Source organism: Chiloscyllium punctatum, chromosome 45 (assembly GCF_047496795.1).
Source record: "Chiloscyllium punctatum isolate Juve2018m chromosome 45, sChiPun1.3, whole genome shotgun sequence".
Lineage (NCBI taxonomy): Eukaryota > Metazoa > Chordata > Chondrichthyes > Orectolobiformes > Hemiscylliidae > Chiloscyllium > Chiloscyllium punctatum.
Window position 1 is genome coordinate 55539953 of NC_092783.1, and position 19207 is coordinate 55559159.

At 40.0% G+C, this 19207-nt stretch overlaps 1 protein-coding gene across 8 annotated transcripts in view; it reads right to left on the reverse strand.

Moving 5' to 3' along the window:
* Positions 1-7482: 7482 nt before the first annotated feature.
* LOC140467454 (nuclear transcription factor Y subunit alpha-like) overlaps positions 7483-19207 on the reverse strand; it is a 68052-nt gene continuing 56327 nt past the window's right edge. For 6 of the 8 annotated variants that reach the window (XM_072563833.1, XM_072563828.1, XM_072563834.1 and 3 more), the window contains one exon: positions 7483-10181. In XM_072563833.1, coding sequence (XP_072419934.1) covers positions 10131-10181 — 51 coding nt within the window. In that variant the 3' untranslated portion in view covers positions 7483-10130. Of the gene's footprint in view, positions 10182-12283; positions 12330-19207 lie in introns of all 8 variants that reach the window. The other 2 variants (XR_011955464.1, XM_072563835.1) reach the window with 1 other exon arrangement.

The window sequence follows — 19207 nt, forward strand, 5'->3', positions numbered from 1 at the left end:
GAACACAGGAGCTGCAGGAGAGTGCACAGCCTAGGCAGGAGCTTGGTATGGAGTTAGAGAATTCCCGACTGTGGGTAAAGTTTACTCCAAGAACTGGGGGAGAAGGACAAGAGTTAAAATTTCGAGATACAGGATCTAACCAGTCACTGATAGTAGGAGTTTGCACTCTTTTTGGTTTGTTAGCCGCAAGTGTGGTAATTTGTGGGATAGATGGACAGAAATTTAGTGTTCCCTATGTAAGATCAGGTTGGAGTGCCAACTCAAGACTGGGGAAGTTACAGTGGGAGTGATTGACAGAGTGTCAGTTCCAGGAATTCAGTTTATTCTTGGGAATGATTTAACAGGATCCAAGGTGGGAGTGACACTCTTTGTTGTAGAGAAGCCGAAGGAAGACCAAGAAACTATAGAGTTTAAACAGAAATATTCTGGTGTTTTCCCAGACTGTGTGGTAACCAAATCCCACTATTATAAGTCACAGCATTAAGCAAACAGTAAAGAGAAAGATGAAGGAGTTGAGGTTCAGTTAGCGGATACCCTGTTTGACATAGTGGTGCAGGAAAAACCTGGACAGACGGAGGGCGAGACAGAAGTGTTTAGTTCTGAAAGGCTAAGAGACTTGCAACAACAAAACAAGACAATAAAAGACGTATATGTGGATGTCTACTCTGAAAAGGAGACAGAGAATATTCTACAGGGTTATTATCTGGAAGATGGTCTCCATTTCCGTGTGAGGATTCTATGACAGGTTAGTGCAGAGGAGAAATGGACAGATGTGCACCAGATTGTGTTACCTTTAGCATACAGACAGGTGTTAGGGGTAGCACATGTACTACCTGTAGGAGGTCACCTAGGGGTACGAAAAACTCAGGCTAAAGTACAAAAACATTTTTATTGGCCTGGATGTGGTCAACTTTTGTCATATGTGTCATACATGCCAATTGGTGGGTAAGCTACAGGTGGTAATACAACCACTACCTTTGTTGCCAACTCCCACATTTGAAGAACCTTGCCATTAGAGAAGCCCCAAACAAATCTACTCCGTTTAGTTCCGTTGAGTTAATATTCAGGCATGAAGTGAGAGGCCCCTTAATTAATTTCAAAGAAAAATTGACAGGATCAAAGTCGGAGATCTCACACTTAGATTATGAATCAGAGGTGATGGAGAAATTAAACGAGTGGGTGAGTTAGCTAAACAGTTCCTAAAGAGGGCACAGTATAGAATGAAGCAGGTGGTAGATAAAAGCTCTGAGACTCACATTTTCCTGAGAGGATGGTGTGTTAGTACTGTTACCAGTGATAGGAGATCCCTTCAAAGTCAGGTTTAGTGGTTTCTATCAAATTGAGAAAAAGTTGTCAAGTGGACTGTCTAGTAAAGATGCCAGAAAGAAAATAAAAGCATCAGATATGTCACGTAAACATGTTGAAACCATATTATGCTAGAGAGAAAGATTTGAAGAAACAGGTGTTAGTTACTGCCCTGCAGAGTGAGGAATCATATCCGGATGCCATGGATTTTGATGTGCCTCAAAATAGATTTAAAAACTAAGAAGTCCTTAAGGAGTGGCCTAGGTTAGGAACTATCTGTCTCAGGAGTATAGAACATAGTTGAATGATTTGTTACTGCAGTGTAAGGACATATGTAAGAATCAGATGGGGAGGACTAATGCTATTGTACATGAAGTAAATGTAGGGAATTATGCTCTGATAAAACAACATCTCTATTGGCTTAATCCTTTCAAAGCCAGACAGGTCCAGATGGAGGTCGAGGCTATGCCCGACAAGGACATCATTGAACCAAGCCAGAGCGAGTGGAGTTTGCCGATCGTCTTCGTTCCCAAACCGGACAGGACTCTGATTCTGTGTGGATTATCGGAAGGTCAACATTGTTACAAAATCGGACTCATATCCAATTCCTCGATTGGAGAACTGTATCAAGAAAGTTGGACAAGCCAGTTACATGACCAAGTTGGCTTTAATGTGTGGTTATTGGCAGGTACCTGTACAGGACATTGGTTTGACCACTTTTGAAAAACTGTGCAATTCTGGTCTCCTTGCTATAGGAAGGATGTGGTAAAACTAGAAAGGGTTAAGAAAAGATTTCTAAGGTTGTTGCCAGGGTTGGAAGGTGTTTTCCCTGGGCCAGGGGAATCCAAAACTAGAGGGCACAGATTTAATGTGAAAGGGGCAAGATCTTAAAAAGGGCCCTAACAGGCAACATTTTCATGCAATGGATGGTGTGTGTATCAAATGAGCTGCCAGAGGAGGTGGTGCAGGCTTGTACAATTACAGCATTTAAATGGAATCTGGATGGGTATATGACTAAGAAGGGTTGAAAGATATATGGCCAAACGTTGGCAAATGGAACTAGATCAATTTAGGATATCTGGTCAGCATGGGAGTTGGAACGTAGGGGATTTCTCTACTGTGCAGCTCTGATTATGATTTTGTTATTGCAGCAGTAAGTTACCAATTTAGGGGATTTAATGCCTGCCATTTTAACACTACAACTTACATTAAAATGCAAACTTTCTATCTATTAACCCACCGAACAAGCTAACTGTTGAGAATTCTCAACGTGGGAGTATCAAAGCTACTTAACTTCCACTCTCCAATCAGTATCCACATTGAGCATGCCCAGAGATGCTGAATAGTGAGCACTAGCAGCACGTATCTCTTGTACACAGGCATTGGTGTCTGATATTTGTCAATCGCCTATTATTGATTTTAAGGGGTTTACAATCACTTACTTAATATAGGCAGTTGATGATTTACAGGTAAGTTTCTGATAGTTTGAGTTTGTTAAGAAGCAGTGTTTTAGATATGATATTTAGATCAAGCAAATATACAACAGTGACAATTGGGAATGGTTCACTGATACCAGAGTACAAAATGGCTGTCTGAAATGTTTCATTCTCATTCAAATAATGGGGACAGCTTTCTAGCTGAGATACTAGACTTGGATGAAGAGATTGAGGGGTGGGTTAATAAATTTGCAGATGACACAAAGGTTGGAGGCACCATTAATAGTATTGAGGGCTATGGCAGGCTGCAGCATGACATAGACAGGATGCAGACCTGGGCTGAGAGATGGCAGATGGAGTTCAACCTGGATAAATGCGAAATGATGCATTCTGGAAGGTCAAACTTGAATGCTCAACATAGGATTAAACACAGGATTCTTGGAAGTGTGGAGGAACAGAGGAATCTGGGTGTGCAAGTACATAGATCCCTCAAAGTTGTCACCCAAGTGGATAGGGTTGTTAAGAAAGCATATGGTATCTTGGCTTTCATTAACAGGGAATTGAATTTAAGAGCTGCGAGGTTTTGCTACAGCTCTACAAATTTCTGATGAGACCACACTTGGAATATTGTGTCCAGTTCTGGTTGCCCTACTATAGGAAAGATAAAGAGGCTTTGGAGAAGTTGCAAAGAAGGTTTACCAGGATGCTGCCTGGACTGGAGAGCTTGTCTTACGAAGAGAGGTTGACTAAGCTTGGACTTTTCTCTGTGGAGAGAAGGAGGAAGAGAGATGGCCTGATCGAGGTATACAAGTTAGTGAGAGGCATGGATAGAGTCAATAGCCAGAGACTCTTCCCCAGGGCAGGATTGACTGGGAAAAGGGGTCATAGTTTAAAGATATTAGGAGGAAGTATAGAGGAGACGTCAGAGGTAGGTTCTTTATGCAGAGTTAAGAATGCATGGAATGCGTTGCTAGTGGTGGTGGTGGAAGCAGAGTTATTAGGGACATTTAAGCGCCTGCTGGGCATGCACATGGACAGCAGTGAATTGAGGGGTGTGTAGGTAAGGTTTTTTTAAATACATCAGGATTAATGCTCAGCACAACATTATAGGCCGAAGGGCCTGTTCTGTGCTGTATTTTTCTTTACTTTATGCTCTAATTCTTTCATGAGAATTCCTCCTCTCTTCCTGGCCCATCATCCTGGTGAGGACTAATCAATAAAGACTGTTCTTCGTGAATTGTTTGATGAGAATTACTGCCTAAGTTCTGTCTAATGAAAACTCAGAACTGCCCTCTGTTCCTTGCACTTGTATGTCAAGGGGCACGTAATTTTCAGACAAGAAATTGTCTAAAACATTTTGGCCAATGGGCATGGTATAATATGATGCTGGATGACCATTGTCCTCTTGCTCATCATCATTTGAAGGCTTCTTTTCACTTTATCTGAGACAAAACCTTACTTTCAAAAATACACTGATCATATGGTACTTATGGGATGTTGTGGGACAATGTGCAACTATTATATTACTGCAGGTATAGTAAATGTGGTGAGGCTTTCTTTTTAGGTAAGGAGACACCATAAAGGCCACATGGAGTTAGTAGCATAGAAGGTTGGAGCGAGAGGTCTTGCATAAGAGATTAGCATGTAAAATTAACAGTGAATGGGATTACAAATGGTATACTGACATGGATTGAAAACTAGTTGGCTAATTAGAAACTGATTCAGGTCAGGACCCTTCATCTTTGACTCTCCTGCTCCTCTGATGCTGCCTGACCTGCTGTGTCTTTCCAGTTCCACATTTTACTGACTCTGACTTCCAGCATCTGCAGTCCTTAATACTTCTGAGTGGAAAAAAACCAGTTCATTTGACTGGTAGCCAGTAACTAGTGGGATCAGTACTTGGACCCCAGCTCTCGACAAAATAAATTGATTTAGATGAGGGAAGTAGACATAATCTCTCGAATTTGCAGATTCCAAATCCAGGTTGGAGATCGTCCAAAGAAAAAAGGAGAAAGGCAAGTTATTATCTGAATGGTGATAGATTGGGAAAGGGGTAGGTGCAACAAGACCTGGTGTCCTTGTATACCAGTTACTGAAAGCATGCGGATGCAGCAAGTGGTGAAGGCGGCAAATGGTATGTTGGCCTTCATAATGAGAGGATTTCAGTATAGTAGCAGAGATGTCATGTTCCAATTGCACAGGTTATTGGTGAGACCATGCCTGAAGTGTTGGTCTCATGAGTGTTCTGACAATGGAACAGAATGTAGCAAGGGTTTACCAGACTGTTTCCTAGAATGACAGGACTGACATATGACATGAGACTAGATTGGTTGGGATTATATTCACTGTACTTTAGAAGAATGAAGAGAGATCTCCTATAAACCTGTAAAATTTTAACAGGACTACATAGAGTTATAACGCAGGAAGGAAGTTTCTGATGACATCCAAAAATGGGTCACATTTCAAGGATATAGGGTAGGCCAATGTGAGGTGATACATTTTGGGAAGTCTAATTCTAGACCAATTTATACAGTAAACGGAAGAGCCTTGGGAAAAGTCGAGAAGCAGAGAGATCTGGGAGTTCAGGTCCATTGTACTTGAAGGTTGCTGCACAGGTGGATAGTGGTCAAGAAGGCATATATGCTTGCCTTAATCAGATGGGTTATTGAGTATAAGAGCTGATGGTCCATGTTAAAATTGTAAAAGACATAGGTACATTAAAATACTGTGTACAGTTCTGGTCACATTACCAAAAAGATGTAGACACTTTGGAGAGAGTACAAAGGTGGTTTACGATGATGTTGCCTGGTATGGAAGGTGCTAGTTACGAAGAGAGGTTGAGTAGGTTAGGATTGTTTTCATTAGAAAAAAAGGAGGGGGTGACCTGATTGAGGTCTCCAAATCATGAAGGATATAGGCAGGGTAGATAGAGATCAGCTATTTCCCAGGATTCAATAATGAAAAGTCATGCTTTCAAGGCGAAAGGTGAAAAGTTTAAGGGGAATATACATGCAAGTACTTCACACAGAGGGTGGTAGGTGCCTGGAACGCATTGCCTGCAGAGGTAGGCATGGTAGAGTCATTTAAGTTGGGTCTGGACAGATGCATGAGTCGGTGAGGAGCAGAGGGTGCTTAGGAATTAGGTGACAGGTTTAGACAATGGATTTGGACTGCCTCAGGCTTGGAGGGCCGAATGGCCTGTTCCTGGGCTGGACATTTTCTTAGTCCTAAATGGCCTAGAGCAAAGAAGAACAAAGACAAGAAATAATTTCTTCACCCAGTAGAATTCCCTGTCACAGAGAGAGTTGATGTCCAAACATTGAACATTTAAGGAATTAGATATTGTTCTTGGAGATAAAGGGATCAAAGGGTATGGGGAGAATGTGGGAACGAGGTATTCAAATAATTGGTCATGATCATATTGAAATGATGGAGCAGGCTTAAAAGGCTGAATGCCCTATCTCTGTTCCTACTTTGTTTCTATTAAACAGTGAGTGAGTAAAGATGTTGCATGGAATAGTGAGCGTGGTAGAGCATGAGCCTGGTGGAAGACTGGTTCAGCATTACAAAGAGTCTAAGAGGTAGCAGAGGGGAGTGTGGCACTTAGTTTTGTGAAGTGGAGAAGGTCACTGACCTTCTCACAGCACTGCTAATTGTCCCTCTGCATCATTGTGGTGGTCACCTCATAAGTCTGGCAAGATCTCGTGGGCTGACCTACTCCACTGCTCTTTTACACTATCCCCTCCATCTAGACCTCCAAGTCCTTGTCAGAGAACCATTGTGCCATCATCCCATTTGCTGAAATGTGCTGATTCCATCTGAACTAGACAACTTTAAAATCCAAATGCTGATCAGAGTGCCAGGGATGCTGGTCCTTTGGCAGACATTGGGTGAGTAGGGAATTGTTCTGTGGTAAGACAGGACTAGGATTGGATGAGAGATGAGGTGGGGAATGTAGTTAATGAGGGATGTTTAGATGTGTGGTCAGCCAGTTTTCAATGCAGGCTACCACCAACAGCATGGGTTCAATCCTCACACTGAGTGAGATTACCATGAAGGACTTGCCTTTTCAATCTCTCCCCTCGTCTGACCTTCGGTTACCCCACCAAACACCTCTCTAATTAGAGAGAGCAGCCCAATAGGACTATGGTGATTGTACTGAATATAGTTTGGAACAGCTATTGGATCATGTCTAATTGAAAATAGTACTTGATTTTAACATGCAATATATTTTTCAAGTATCAAACCTGGTAACGAGTGGGCTTTTAACAACACCACAACTTCATGCCAGTTAGGCCAGCACTAATATTTGAAAAGGAAATATGATTAGTCTTTTACAGTTTCTCTTACTGTGACAAGTTAATTATATGCTGATAAAAATTTAACATTCATTCCATTCAACTAGAAAGTACAAGACCAATGTACTTTGTTATATTTCCTATGATCCCCTGTTGTAATGATGTTTGCAATCCCATTAGTTGTCTAGCAATGATATAAACAGTTGTGAATACCATATGGACAATCCCCCATCCAAGCTACTACAGAATGCATGCTCCAACTGTTTCAATCAGGAGAGTAAATACCAGTTCTTCAAAAGAGTTCATCAACAGTACAAATTCTCAAGCGCTATGCTAAAAGTATAACATAAGCAAATTGCAGAAGGTAAACAGGAAAGTATTATCCACGTGTCAAACTAAGTAAAGCGACAGTCCAATAAGGTAATAAAAATGTAAATAATAAATTTCTTTTAAAATACTAAAATGGTAAGGTTTTATTAGCTGAACCACGTACACAGTACTTTTCTTCTACAGCTAAATTCATAGATTCATGCTTACAAACCAAATGCTGTATATAAAAATTATAAATCTGTAACCTATATACAAAAAGAAGTCACTCATTTCAATGCATTGGTTGAAATATTTATAATCTGCATGACTTTTTATAATATCTGCAACAATTAAAATGTTCTACCTGATATTCAAAGCCCTTAAAGCTGAGTTTTGTGCTACTCAGTCACTGTGTAATGTTAATTGACGCAAGGGTAAAAAGTCAATTACCTGGATAACTGATTCTTCTGGTGCATGTGTGGAAGGTATTGCATGCAGAATCAGCAAATACTGAATTTGATTGCTGTTGATTGTTTAAAGATCTCTCCTATTTATACTTTAAGTACTTCCTGCTCAAGCACAAAAGGTGGGTTACAGCCAATGGTAAAGTTTAATGAATTCTGTACTGCTAAGTTCCTTATTACCTAAATACTGAAGATGTTACACAGTTGCTTGGAATTTCCAAGGCTGTTTTGGTCCAAATTGTACATTTCCCAGAATTTGGCCACTACAGTCTTTCTTGCTTCCACCAATTATCTATCCTCAGAAAAGTCCAATAGATCGTTAGAGCAGTGATATTTTTATTCCCACATCAATGGTTCTCTTGTTATCCCATTACTGCATATTATTGGATTGTTGCAGATTTGAGCTTTCTAGAAAATGAACGGATACAGAATGCCACAAATTCATTTTAGGGTCCTAGCCTTGCATCTGCTGTAGTGGTTAGAATTGAAGTTGGTTCTACATCAGAAAGGACTTTTCTCAGATGAAAAATACCTTTTATCCTGCCTAGGTCAGATATGAAATAAAGTTCATGTACCTGATTTAAAAAAAAATACTGCATTTCCAACACATGCACTGAAGAACCAGGTCAAGATCCAGTGCTACATGAAGACCGTCAAATGTTTTTCATAGCATCTTTAACTGACATCCTGGAGGGTAGTGCGTCATTTCTTATTTAATCTGCTCAAATGTGGCAAGAAAGTCTAACATATTGGCATTATACTCCGTTGAATCCAATCCTCAGAAACTGAAGTTATTTTAAAATATCACGCAAGCCCAAGAGAAAATTTTTTTTTTCTCCTGGCTGGATTTGAATACTAGTCACAGCTGAGAAAGGATATTATTTTCTAAAAAAGTGTTAGCCAAATGCTGCTTTTTAAAATGGGAGTCTCCCTTTTTTTTGTAACAACAACAAAACACTATCTCTGTAATTGAAGCACAACAAATGAAGAAATGGTATTTTACAATTAGGCTGCACTTGTGTGCTACTACAGTGTAGTGTTAATTTCAAATGTAGGAAGAAAATTCATACATTTCTCTAGGGGGAGAAAAGTAACCTGATATTAAAATAAGAAAACAAAACCAATTTTGAAAATAATCATTTCTTGCAATTCATGACTTTTCTACCCTCACCCTTACAACAGAAAAGGATAAATGCATACTGGAATAAGGTCTTGTTGACAGCAATACATTTCTCTGACCACAAAAAAATTGTCATGTTTCATGCAAGACAATGAACACTGGTGCGTCACTGAACTATGGAGAGTGTCACTGAGTTGTCCTCTCTCAACATCCAGACATCTGTACTGGACAGGAACCAAGATGGTGAGAAACAACAACCATACCTTAAATGTTTTGTGATGACTTCCCCAATCAACTCAAAGGCGCAAGGTCAAGATCTACTGTTGTCCCGGCTGACCTACCTTAGGATGAACTAATGATTAAAGTTGAAAGATCTGAATGTTATGGTTGAGTCGTGGCCCTCATGCTGCACTAACTTACTACTTTGTAATATACCCTATCATCCCTTTTAAGAAAAACATTTTCTTGCTACATTACAGCCATACTTGAAGCACTGAAATTGCATCCAACGTAATACCAATTCTGTAAAATAAATGGTTTTCTAAAATGGTTTACCATTTCTCAGGAAGCAGTCTTTCTGCTACATTTTACTGAGTAATTGCATTGGGTACACAATGAAAATTAAAAAAAACGCACTTGTACATTATCTCAATTAACAAACACTGGAAAAAATACAAAATCATGTAAGTTTCATAATAACATACCAAATGCATCAGGTAAACCCCTTCCTCTCCTCTGTCACTCATTACAAGATAACTATTCCATTTGTTTCTTTTAACCCTCTCCCCCACCCCCAGAGGTTTTTCATAAATTTACAAGACACTACACTTTGACCTTTGTCAACTTTCTAAAAGTAGACAAAGCATCAGGGTGATTCTCCCCATACATCCAAAACTAACAGACTAGGTACCATCACCATTGAAAGCAGTTGCAACATTGGCTTTCTCCACCTAGACTAAAAGTTACTCCAAGTCCTTTTCCTGTTGAAGTGAGTTTCATTACTGACACTTCAGTAATGTTATTTAGTCTAAATTCTCAAGGAAAAGAAGTTTTTTTCCCCTGGAGAAGACCGTTTTTTTGTAAAGCTCCACTTGTTTCAGGAATGCAGGCGAGGCAGTCAATGTAGGAATACTGGATGGAGGAGAGACCGTCAATTTGACTAGGTGTCTGTTTCAAAGGACTTGCATAAGGCAGAGGTTTAGGCCACCCTGATCACCTGACCCACTATTTCTTCATTCTGCTGGTGTTTCTGCAGAGAGGAAGAAAAGGACAAGATTACACCTCAGTAAAATGTAATGTGCATAATTTCTATGTAAAATCAATTCAGAAACTAATAATTATTGAGAAATGCTACCCAGAAGGTTTATATATTCTAACTGAATTGAAGGACTTAAATTATTCACTCCAGAAAAAAGTAGATATAAGGACAGATAATAAGTTCGATTATAAATATCATTTGTCCTGAGTTTACCATTTGTCACACAATCTGGGCTGTAGTTCATAGTGGATTAGCTGGCATGTTTCATTAACCAAAGGGTTCCTCACAACTTTGTCTTCTGGCTCTGATACCTTTCATAATGCCCTCCTCACACTAAAGCTTATTCACACACGCTGAAGATTAGATTAGATTACTTACAGTGTGGAAACAGTCCATATTTGATTAATCTTCTCTTTTGTAATTTCTTGCTAAACACATTCTCCATCTCTATTACAGTGCAATGGCTGATTCCAACCTGACATCAATCTCTCTTTTATAGCTATTCAATGTTTCTGGCAAAACTAGCCACCAGAAATCCCTATCACTTCTGTTGCTACCTCCAGGAAGCCTAGATTCCTTAATCACGCCAAACACATTTTCCTTTTTCCCAGAAACTCTGAACATTCTATAATGGCTAAGTCAGTCCATGACTTTAGCACTTCCATAGCTTGGAGGATCTAATGAATCTTATGATATAATAGGTGATCCATTTCCCACCTCCAGCATCTAAACATTATCACAAACTTACTTCTCCTGCCTTTATTTCAATGTTGCTCTGGCCGGCGCTCAAAGCTTTTCTCTCATCTCTTCAAAGATGCATCAATACCATTGGGTATCTATTTCTTCACGCTAAATGTCTCAATCTTGACTGGTCACATTCATCTCATAATTTATTCAAAACTGTGCAACTACTTTCCTCTCCAAATGTCTATCTGCTCTCAATTTCAGACTTTTAAAACCAAACCTTGGCATCATCCAATAACTGCTTAATTTGGCAGGTTTCTTTGAATTTTTTCAACCTTTGTGAAGTCTTAACTATTCATTAATCTTGCTTTCCTGATTAAAAGTACTAAAAAGGGTTTCGCTGCCTTCAAACACATGATGATGCTCACAGCCATGATATAGTATATTTTATTGTGTAGCAATATTTATCCAGATCAAACACCTCAAAAGTTAATGGATTCATGGATTGAGAACATACTCAAAATGACTAATACAGTACATCTACAAATAAGCACAGTTCCAGTGTGTGCACTGATGATACAATCTGAAACTGTTACAGCACATGGGAAAACAAAAAGCAGAAACATCTAGAAATACTCAGGTTGAGGAAGAGTTGTGAAGCACTGGAAACCAGTCAGTGTTTCAGGTGTAAAACTCTTCTTTCAGAATGAAGAACAATGATCTGAAATATTGACTGATCATCTTCTGCTACTCTGCAAATGTTAGCACACTTGATTATTTCCAGCTTTCGTGTTTTTAAACTTCGACTTGCTGCAGTATTTTGCTTTTTGTTTAGTTTGTCAGGAAAGCTCCTTGAAATGCTACTACGGTGGTTCAAATTGTTTGAAGTGGATAAGTGCCCAGGAATGTTGATCAGACAACAATTAAGACTGAAAAAGAAAATGAGCTGTAGAAGCATAACTACTGTTTGAAGGAGCGATGCTACAGAGGGAACTTGGACATGTTATTTTGTTAAGTGCAAGGCTTTTGAAGAGGAGTTAAAAGTGGTTTCTTTCCAAAACAGAACAAGTCGGAATTTTCAGTTTACAAAAAGTGTGATTGCCCAAACTCTGGGAAGTGAGCGGTATTCTTGTGGATTCTAGATAACAGTGCCATAGTTTAAACCAATAAATGCAGTACAGTAAATGTGATAATTTTCTGTGGTCAAACAGATATAATCTATTACCTAATGGCTTTAATAAGGTGAAGTGTGTATAAAAACAGAGTTTGTTATTCTAATTGTCCTATTTCCTATACTACCTTGGCTGTACCTGCACTGCTGGGGAACTTTTGTTGAGGAGAATGTCAGAGTGCAGAGTGAAGGTGGTAGCCCCACACCACTCTGAAAATGTAACAGAATAATACATTACCTTTTTTTTGTTTTTTTTTCTACAGCCTACCCAGAAATCATTCAGGCTGTTGAATAAATATAAATATACAAATAAATATCACAAAAATTACAGATGACAACCTTAAGGGTTGGTTTTTAATAAATACTTAGGGCTAGCATTATAAAAATCTTCATTTCTCACAGGAATACATCTTCAAGGGTGAAGAAAATAAACTGCATTCTGTGTACAATTTCCAATATTTTCCTTTCTACATTCAAAGGTGGGAAAACATGACAAGAAAAATTGTATACTCTGAAGAATTAGGAGATAGGATTTCCCCTTATTCAAATTGCATACGTGCTCACATACATCTGAGTGTTCTAGCAATATTGTAAACATGTTAATAACATGCAGCTAATGAGAGACCAGATTAATCAGGTAACAGACACACAACTTTGGAAATATACAGCAGATGAGTCAGCTCTGAAGGTGAATTATGGGTAAATGCTTTGGGTAAAGACCGGTGATTCGGGACTTCGGGACATATTTACTTTTCCATACTCCTTTATCCATTGCAGGTGACATGTGCTGTGATTGACCTCTCCAGAACAGGGGAGAGGTGCCATCTTGATATATCTTTCCTGTACTTGAAGGTCTACAAAGCTATGGTGATCTCTTTCACATCAATATTTGCCAATTTTAGTAAATTACATATTTTCGTTTTCAGAAAGAGGAAGCAAATTTGTTCAGTGGATGCAAGCCGCTCTCCTGCTCTCTTCCCTTTCTTCTGATTCCTTTTGACTTCTAGTCCCAATGTTGTTCAGATGCTCGTCTGCCAAAGTTTTAGTATCCTCTGACCTTCCACCTGTAACACTCCAAATGATTTGTTCTCTTCATGCCGCCACTAAGTTACAATTCTCACATAACGCTCAACTCTTTCTGTTATCTTATTTCTGTGCTCTCTTCTGATTCTTCCAGAGCCCTTGTGAACCTTTTGTATTCTCTGTTTGCTGAGAGTTGCCAAATTCTGCATTCCTTTTCCCCATTCTAAACTACCTCTTTCTGACTCTTCTCCTTCTTTGAAATCCCCAAAGCTATCTTGGATACTCAAAATTAGGATCATGTGAAATTAGGAGAAAGTGAGGACTGCATCATGTGAAATTAGCTGAGGGATTGGGGCAGCAGCACCCACCTTTTCATCACTACAGTGTAGGTTTAGCCGTAAAGCTTGATTTTTGAAAATCACTTACACACATGAACAGCTTTGAACAGCAAGAATTTACCAGAACCACTACTAGTCCAAAGTAGCTACACAGGACAGGTAGATATTAAGGTTCCAATCATTTTCTAATAATCCATTTCAGACCGCAGCAAGACAAAAGAAGCAGATATACGCCAGTTAGCCCCATCGAGTCAGCTCTGCCATTCAATCATGGCTGATCTGTTTCTTAACCCCATTCTCCTACCTACTCCCGTAACTTTTGATCCTGTTGCTAATCAAGAATCTACCTCTGTCTTAAGTGATTTGGTCTCCACAGTCTTCTGTGGCAATGAGTTTCACAGATTCACCACCCTCTCGCTGAAGAAATTCCTCCTCATCTCAGTTCTTAAAGAGATGTCCCTACTGTGAGGCTGTGCCCTTGGATCCTAGACATATACTGGTGAAAATATCTTCTCTATGGCCACTCTATCCATGTTTCTCAATATTCTGTAAGTTTCAATGAGATTCCTTCCACTCATCCTTCCAAACTCAGAGTATAGAACCAGAGTCCTCAACTGCAAGCCCTTCATCCCTGGGATCATTCTTATAAACATCCTCTGGAGCTCCTCCAACTCCAGCACATCCTTCCTTAGATATTGGGTCCAAACTGTTCAAAATATTCCAAATGTAGTCTGATCAGGGCTTTACACAGATTGAGCAGTGCATCTCTGCTCTTGTATTGTAGCCCTCTTGAAATGAATGCTAACATTGCGTTGGCCTTCCCTTTCTGTGGAGATGCTGGTGTTGAACTGGGGTAGCCAATGTCAGAAGTTACATGACACCAAATTATAGTCCAACAGGTTTATTTAAAATCGCAAGCTTTCAGAGTGTTGCTTCTTTGTCGTCAGGTGCTCTGACAAAGGAGCTGTGCTCTGAAAGCTCATGATTCTAAATAAACCTGTTGGACTATAACCTGGCATTGTATAACTTCTGACTTTGTAAGATGTCTGAAGTCTTTCCACTTTTAGAAAATAGTCTATGCTACTATTCCTCCTGCCTCTAATTCCGCCTACCCAAGTTCATAACCTCACACTTTCCCACACTGTATTCCATCTCCTCGTCTGTGCAAGTTCTTTTGCAGCGTCCCTACTTCTTTAACACTACCTGTCCTTCCACCTACCTTTGTGTCATCTGCAAACTTAGCAATAATGCTCTCACAGTTCCTTCACCAAGATCATTAATGTACAATATGAAAAGTCGTGGCCCCAACACAAACACTTCAAAACACCACGAGTCATTAGCTGCCATTCTGAAAAAGACCCCTTTATCCCTACTCTCTGCCTTCTGTCAGTCAGCCAATCCTCTATTCATGCCAGTACCTTGCCCTCACGCCATTGCTCTTATTTAGCAGCCTTCTGTGTGGCACCTTGTCAAATGCTTTCTGAAAATCAAGTCCACTGGCTTTTCTTTGTCTAACCTGCTCATTACTTCCTCAAAGATTCTAATGGATCCATCAGGTATGACCTCCCCTTGAGGAAGCCGTGCTGACTCAGCCCTATTTTACCATGCACTTGCAAATATTCTGCAATCTCACTGTTAATAATGGATCCTAAAACCTTACCAAGGTCAGGCTAACTAGCCTTTAGTTATCTCCTTCAGAACCCTGAGGTGTAGTGCATCAAGTCAGGGTGATTTAACCACCTTCAGACCTTTCAGCTTCCTAGCACCCGTGTCTATGGCGCAATCGGTCAGCACATTCGGTTGTTAACTGAGAGGTTGGTGGCTCGAAACCACCCAGGGCGGAGTGCTCACTGTTCTCACACCAACTGCTTGGGGCGGCACTGTGGCTCAGTGGCTAGCACTGCTGCCTCACAGCACCAGGGTCCCAGGTGCTGTCTGTGTGGAGTTTGCACATTCTGCCCGTGTCTGCGTGGGTTTCCTCCGGGCGCTCCGGTTTCCTCCCACAGTCCAAAATGAGCAGGCCAGGTGAATTGGCCATGCTAAATGCCTATAGTGTTCGGTGCATTAGTCAGAGGGAAATGGGTCTGGGTGGGTTGCTCTTCGGAGGGTCGGTGTGGACTTGTTGGGCCGAAAGGCCTGTTTCCACACTGTAGGGAATCTAATCTTACCTTTTCCTTAGTGATGGCAATTACACTCACCTATGCCCCCTGAATCTCTTGAAATTCTGGTATGCTGTTGGCGTCTTCTACTGTGAAAAATGACGCCAAGTACCCATTCAGTTCCTCTGTCACTTATTTGTTCCCATTACTACATCTCCAGCCTTACTTTCTGGTGGTCCGATGTCTACTCTTGCCTCTCGTACTTTTCATGTATCTAAATAAAAACTCTTGCAATCGTCTTTGATATTACTAGCTAGCTTACTCTCTTATTTCCATCTTCTCCACCTTTATTGCTTTTACCCTCTGCAGGTTTTAAAGCTTCCCAATAATCTTCATCACATTGTATGCTTTCCTTTTGCGTTTATGCTATCCCTGACATCCCTAATCACCGATAGTCAACTTGAACTCCCCTTAGCATGTTTTTTTTTTCCTTGGGAGTAACTTCAGCTGAGTCTCCTGAATTACCGCCAGAAATGCCTGCCAGGGCTGCTCCATGCTCTTCCCTGCTAGGCTCCTCCCGCACGTTTTTGTAGTTACCTTTACTCAACTGCAACACAGCTACGTTCCCTCTCAAACTGCAGGGTGAATTCTACCATATTATGGTCACTGACCCCTAGGGATTATAGAGTCATAAGTTGTACAGCACGGAAACTGACCCTTCGGTTGAAGTCGTCCATGCCGACCACAGATCCAGACCTTGTCTATTCACCCTATTTACGCCCCTCATGATTTTATAAACATCAAAGGTCACCCCCCTCAGCCTCTGATGCTCCAGGGAAAATAGTCCCAGCCTATTCAGCTGCTCCCTATCGCACAAACCCTCTGACCTTGGCAATATCCTTGTAAATCTTTTCTGAATCCTTTCAAGTTGCACAACATCCTTCCTATAGTAAGGAGACCAGAAGTGCACACAATACTCCAAAAGTGGCCAAATCAACATCCTGTACAGCTGCAACATGACTTCCCAACTCCTATACTCAATGCACTGACCAATAAAGGCAAGCATGTTAAATGCTTTCTTCGCTATCCTATCTACCTGTGACTCTGCTTTCAAGGAATTACTTCTCCTTAGCTGCCTAATCAAGTCTGCTTCATTACACAATGCCAAATCCAGAATTACCTGTTCTCTTTTTGACTCTATCACAAGCTGTTCCAAACAAAATCTTGTAGAGATTCCATATATTCTTTGTGGAGTTCCACTCCCAACCTGATTTTCCCAGTATACCTGCATATTGAAATCCCCCATGATTATTATAATTGTGTCTTTCTTACATGCCTTTGAAGCAAATTTCTTATTATTGCTCTCCTCTCCAGTTATTTCTCCAAAACGATATCTGGTTGGCTTTTGGCCCCAAATCCAAAAATACCATGAATTTAGGAATTCATTCCCCGAATAACTGATGGCCTCTCATCAGCCAGAGGCATACTAAAGTCAAAATATATCTTCCTTGCTAATCATCCAGTGACTACATAAAGTATTTTTACCATATTCTACAGAAGTAGTAAATATTTGTGGCAAGCTCAGATCTTGCAGCTTCTTTGATTGCACTCTTGACTTCCCTTTAAACTACTAATTACTCATTTTGCGCCTCCATAACAGCTGCACATTGTATCACATCTGGGGATTTGTGCAGTCATGCAGTTCCAGATTTCAAACAGTCACAAGTTCACTGGTTTGATCAAAAGCCGAATATCTGAACAATATGGACAATCTAGCTGACTCCAATCCTCATGGGACCACAATATGCTGCTTGTTCTATCAATAAACATATTGACTTGGATCCCATTTACCACTCCCTGAGAAAAAGAATAGGAAATGACATCACCACAGGACATGACATCACCAACCCAAGAAATCCCAAACACAAATAGAAAGTGGGCTACATCACCAGTGCTTCATTCGAGGCTCACTGAAGATATTACCTTCAAAATATCTGAAAAACAAACCTTCCCGTTCAGCGAGCAAACCCACATCCATGCTGCTTGTTCAATAGTCTGAATGAGGTTTACTATTTACTGATCGAATAACTATGCAAGACTTCCAAAACATGATTCAACTGTACTAACTCATTGCGATGGTTATTTATATCCATCTAACCACAAAGCTTTTAACACACAAACTTTACATAACACTAAGTTGACAGCTACATACCTCTGGCATGAAGTCATATAAATCAGGGGCAGGAGTACCTCACTTGGCCCTGAAGCATGGTCTGCCCTTCAATGATATGATCAATCTGATTACTCCACATTCCCACCTACCCTTAAGATCCTTGATCAACAAGAGTTTGAAAGGTGCCTTAAAAATATTCAAGGACTTTGCTTCTACCACCCTTTGGTGCTTTAAACCTACACCAAGCTCCAATGACTTAAGAATTTCTTCCTTGCAGAAAGTCATATCTCAGTCTTAAATGGGTAACCCTGTGTTTGAAACAGTGATCCCTTGTCCTAGATTCTCCTTCAAGGTGTCAGTTAAGACACCTTATATTCCTTTAAATTCCAATGGATACAAGCCTCCCCTCTCCAAACCGGCCCATAAGGTAACCTACTCATTTCAAGTATTGGTCTGATAAGCCTCTCTGAACTGCTTCCAACACATGCACACCATTCCTTAAAATAAAAGGAATACAAAAACTGTATGCGGTACTTAAGATGCGATTTCACCAATGAACTGAAGTGTAAGCCGAAGCCCCTAAAATAAAAAAGTTACATTCTATTAGTTTTCCTAACTGTTTGCAGTACCTGCACACTAACCTTTAATAATTCATACACTGGGACAGCCAGATCTTTCTGCATCTCTCACAATTTAGATTTTTTTTTATTCTTCCTGCCAAAATAGATTATTGCATATTTTCTAACAATCTGTTTGCCAGATCTTTGCCCACTCACTTAACTTGCATATATCTTTGTAGCCTACTTATGTCCTCTTCAGGCCTCTCTTCATTCGTGTAATTCATTTAAATTTTAAGAGTTGAGGCCCCACCACTGATCCCCGTGGCATACCACTCATTACACCTTGGTAAAAACAATGACTTCCTGATGAAGGGCTTTTGCCCGAAACGTCGATTTCGAAGCTACTTGGATGTTGCCTGAACTGCTGTGCTCTCCAAGCACCACTAATCCAGACTCATTACACCTTGCCAACCTGAAAATAATCAATTTTTGCCTCCTGCTTCCTATTAGCTAGCCAATATTCTATCCATGCCAAAGCATTACCTCTATGAGACTGAATCTTCTACAATAACCTCTGATGTGGTTCCTTATCAAATGTCTTTTGGAAATCTAAGTACAGTGCCTCCATTGGTTCCCTTTTATCCACAGCATGTTATTCCTTTACAGAAACCAATTAAATTGGTTAATAATTTTGCTTTCACAAAAACATATTGACTCTGTCTTCTTACTTTGAAATTTTCTTATGTCCTGTAATGACAACTTCAAAAATGGCTTCTAACATCTTCACTTTGACAGATGTTTAGTCAATTAACCTGTAGCTTATTATTGGTGTTCCTTCCTTTTTAAAATAAATAAGTTGCATTCACTATGTTCATCAAATGGAACTTAGACTGAATCGAGTGAATTTTAGAAATTAAAACAAATGCCTCATTTAACTTGAAAGCAAATTCTTTTAAGATTCTAGGATGA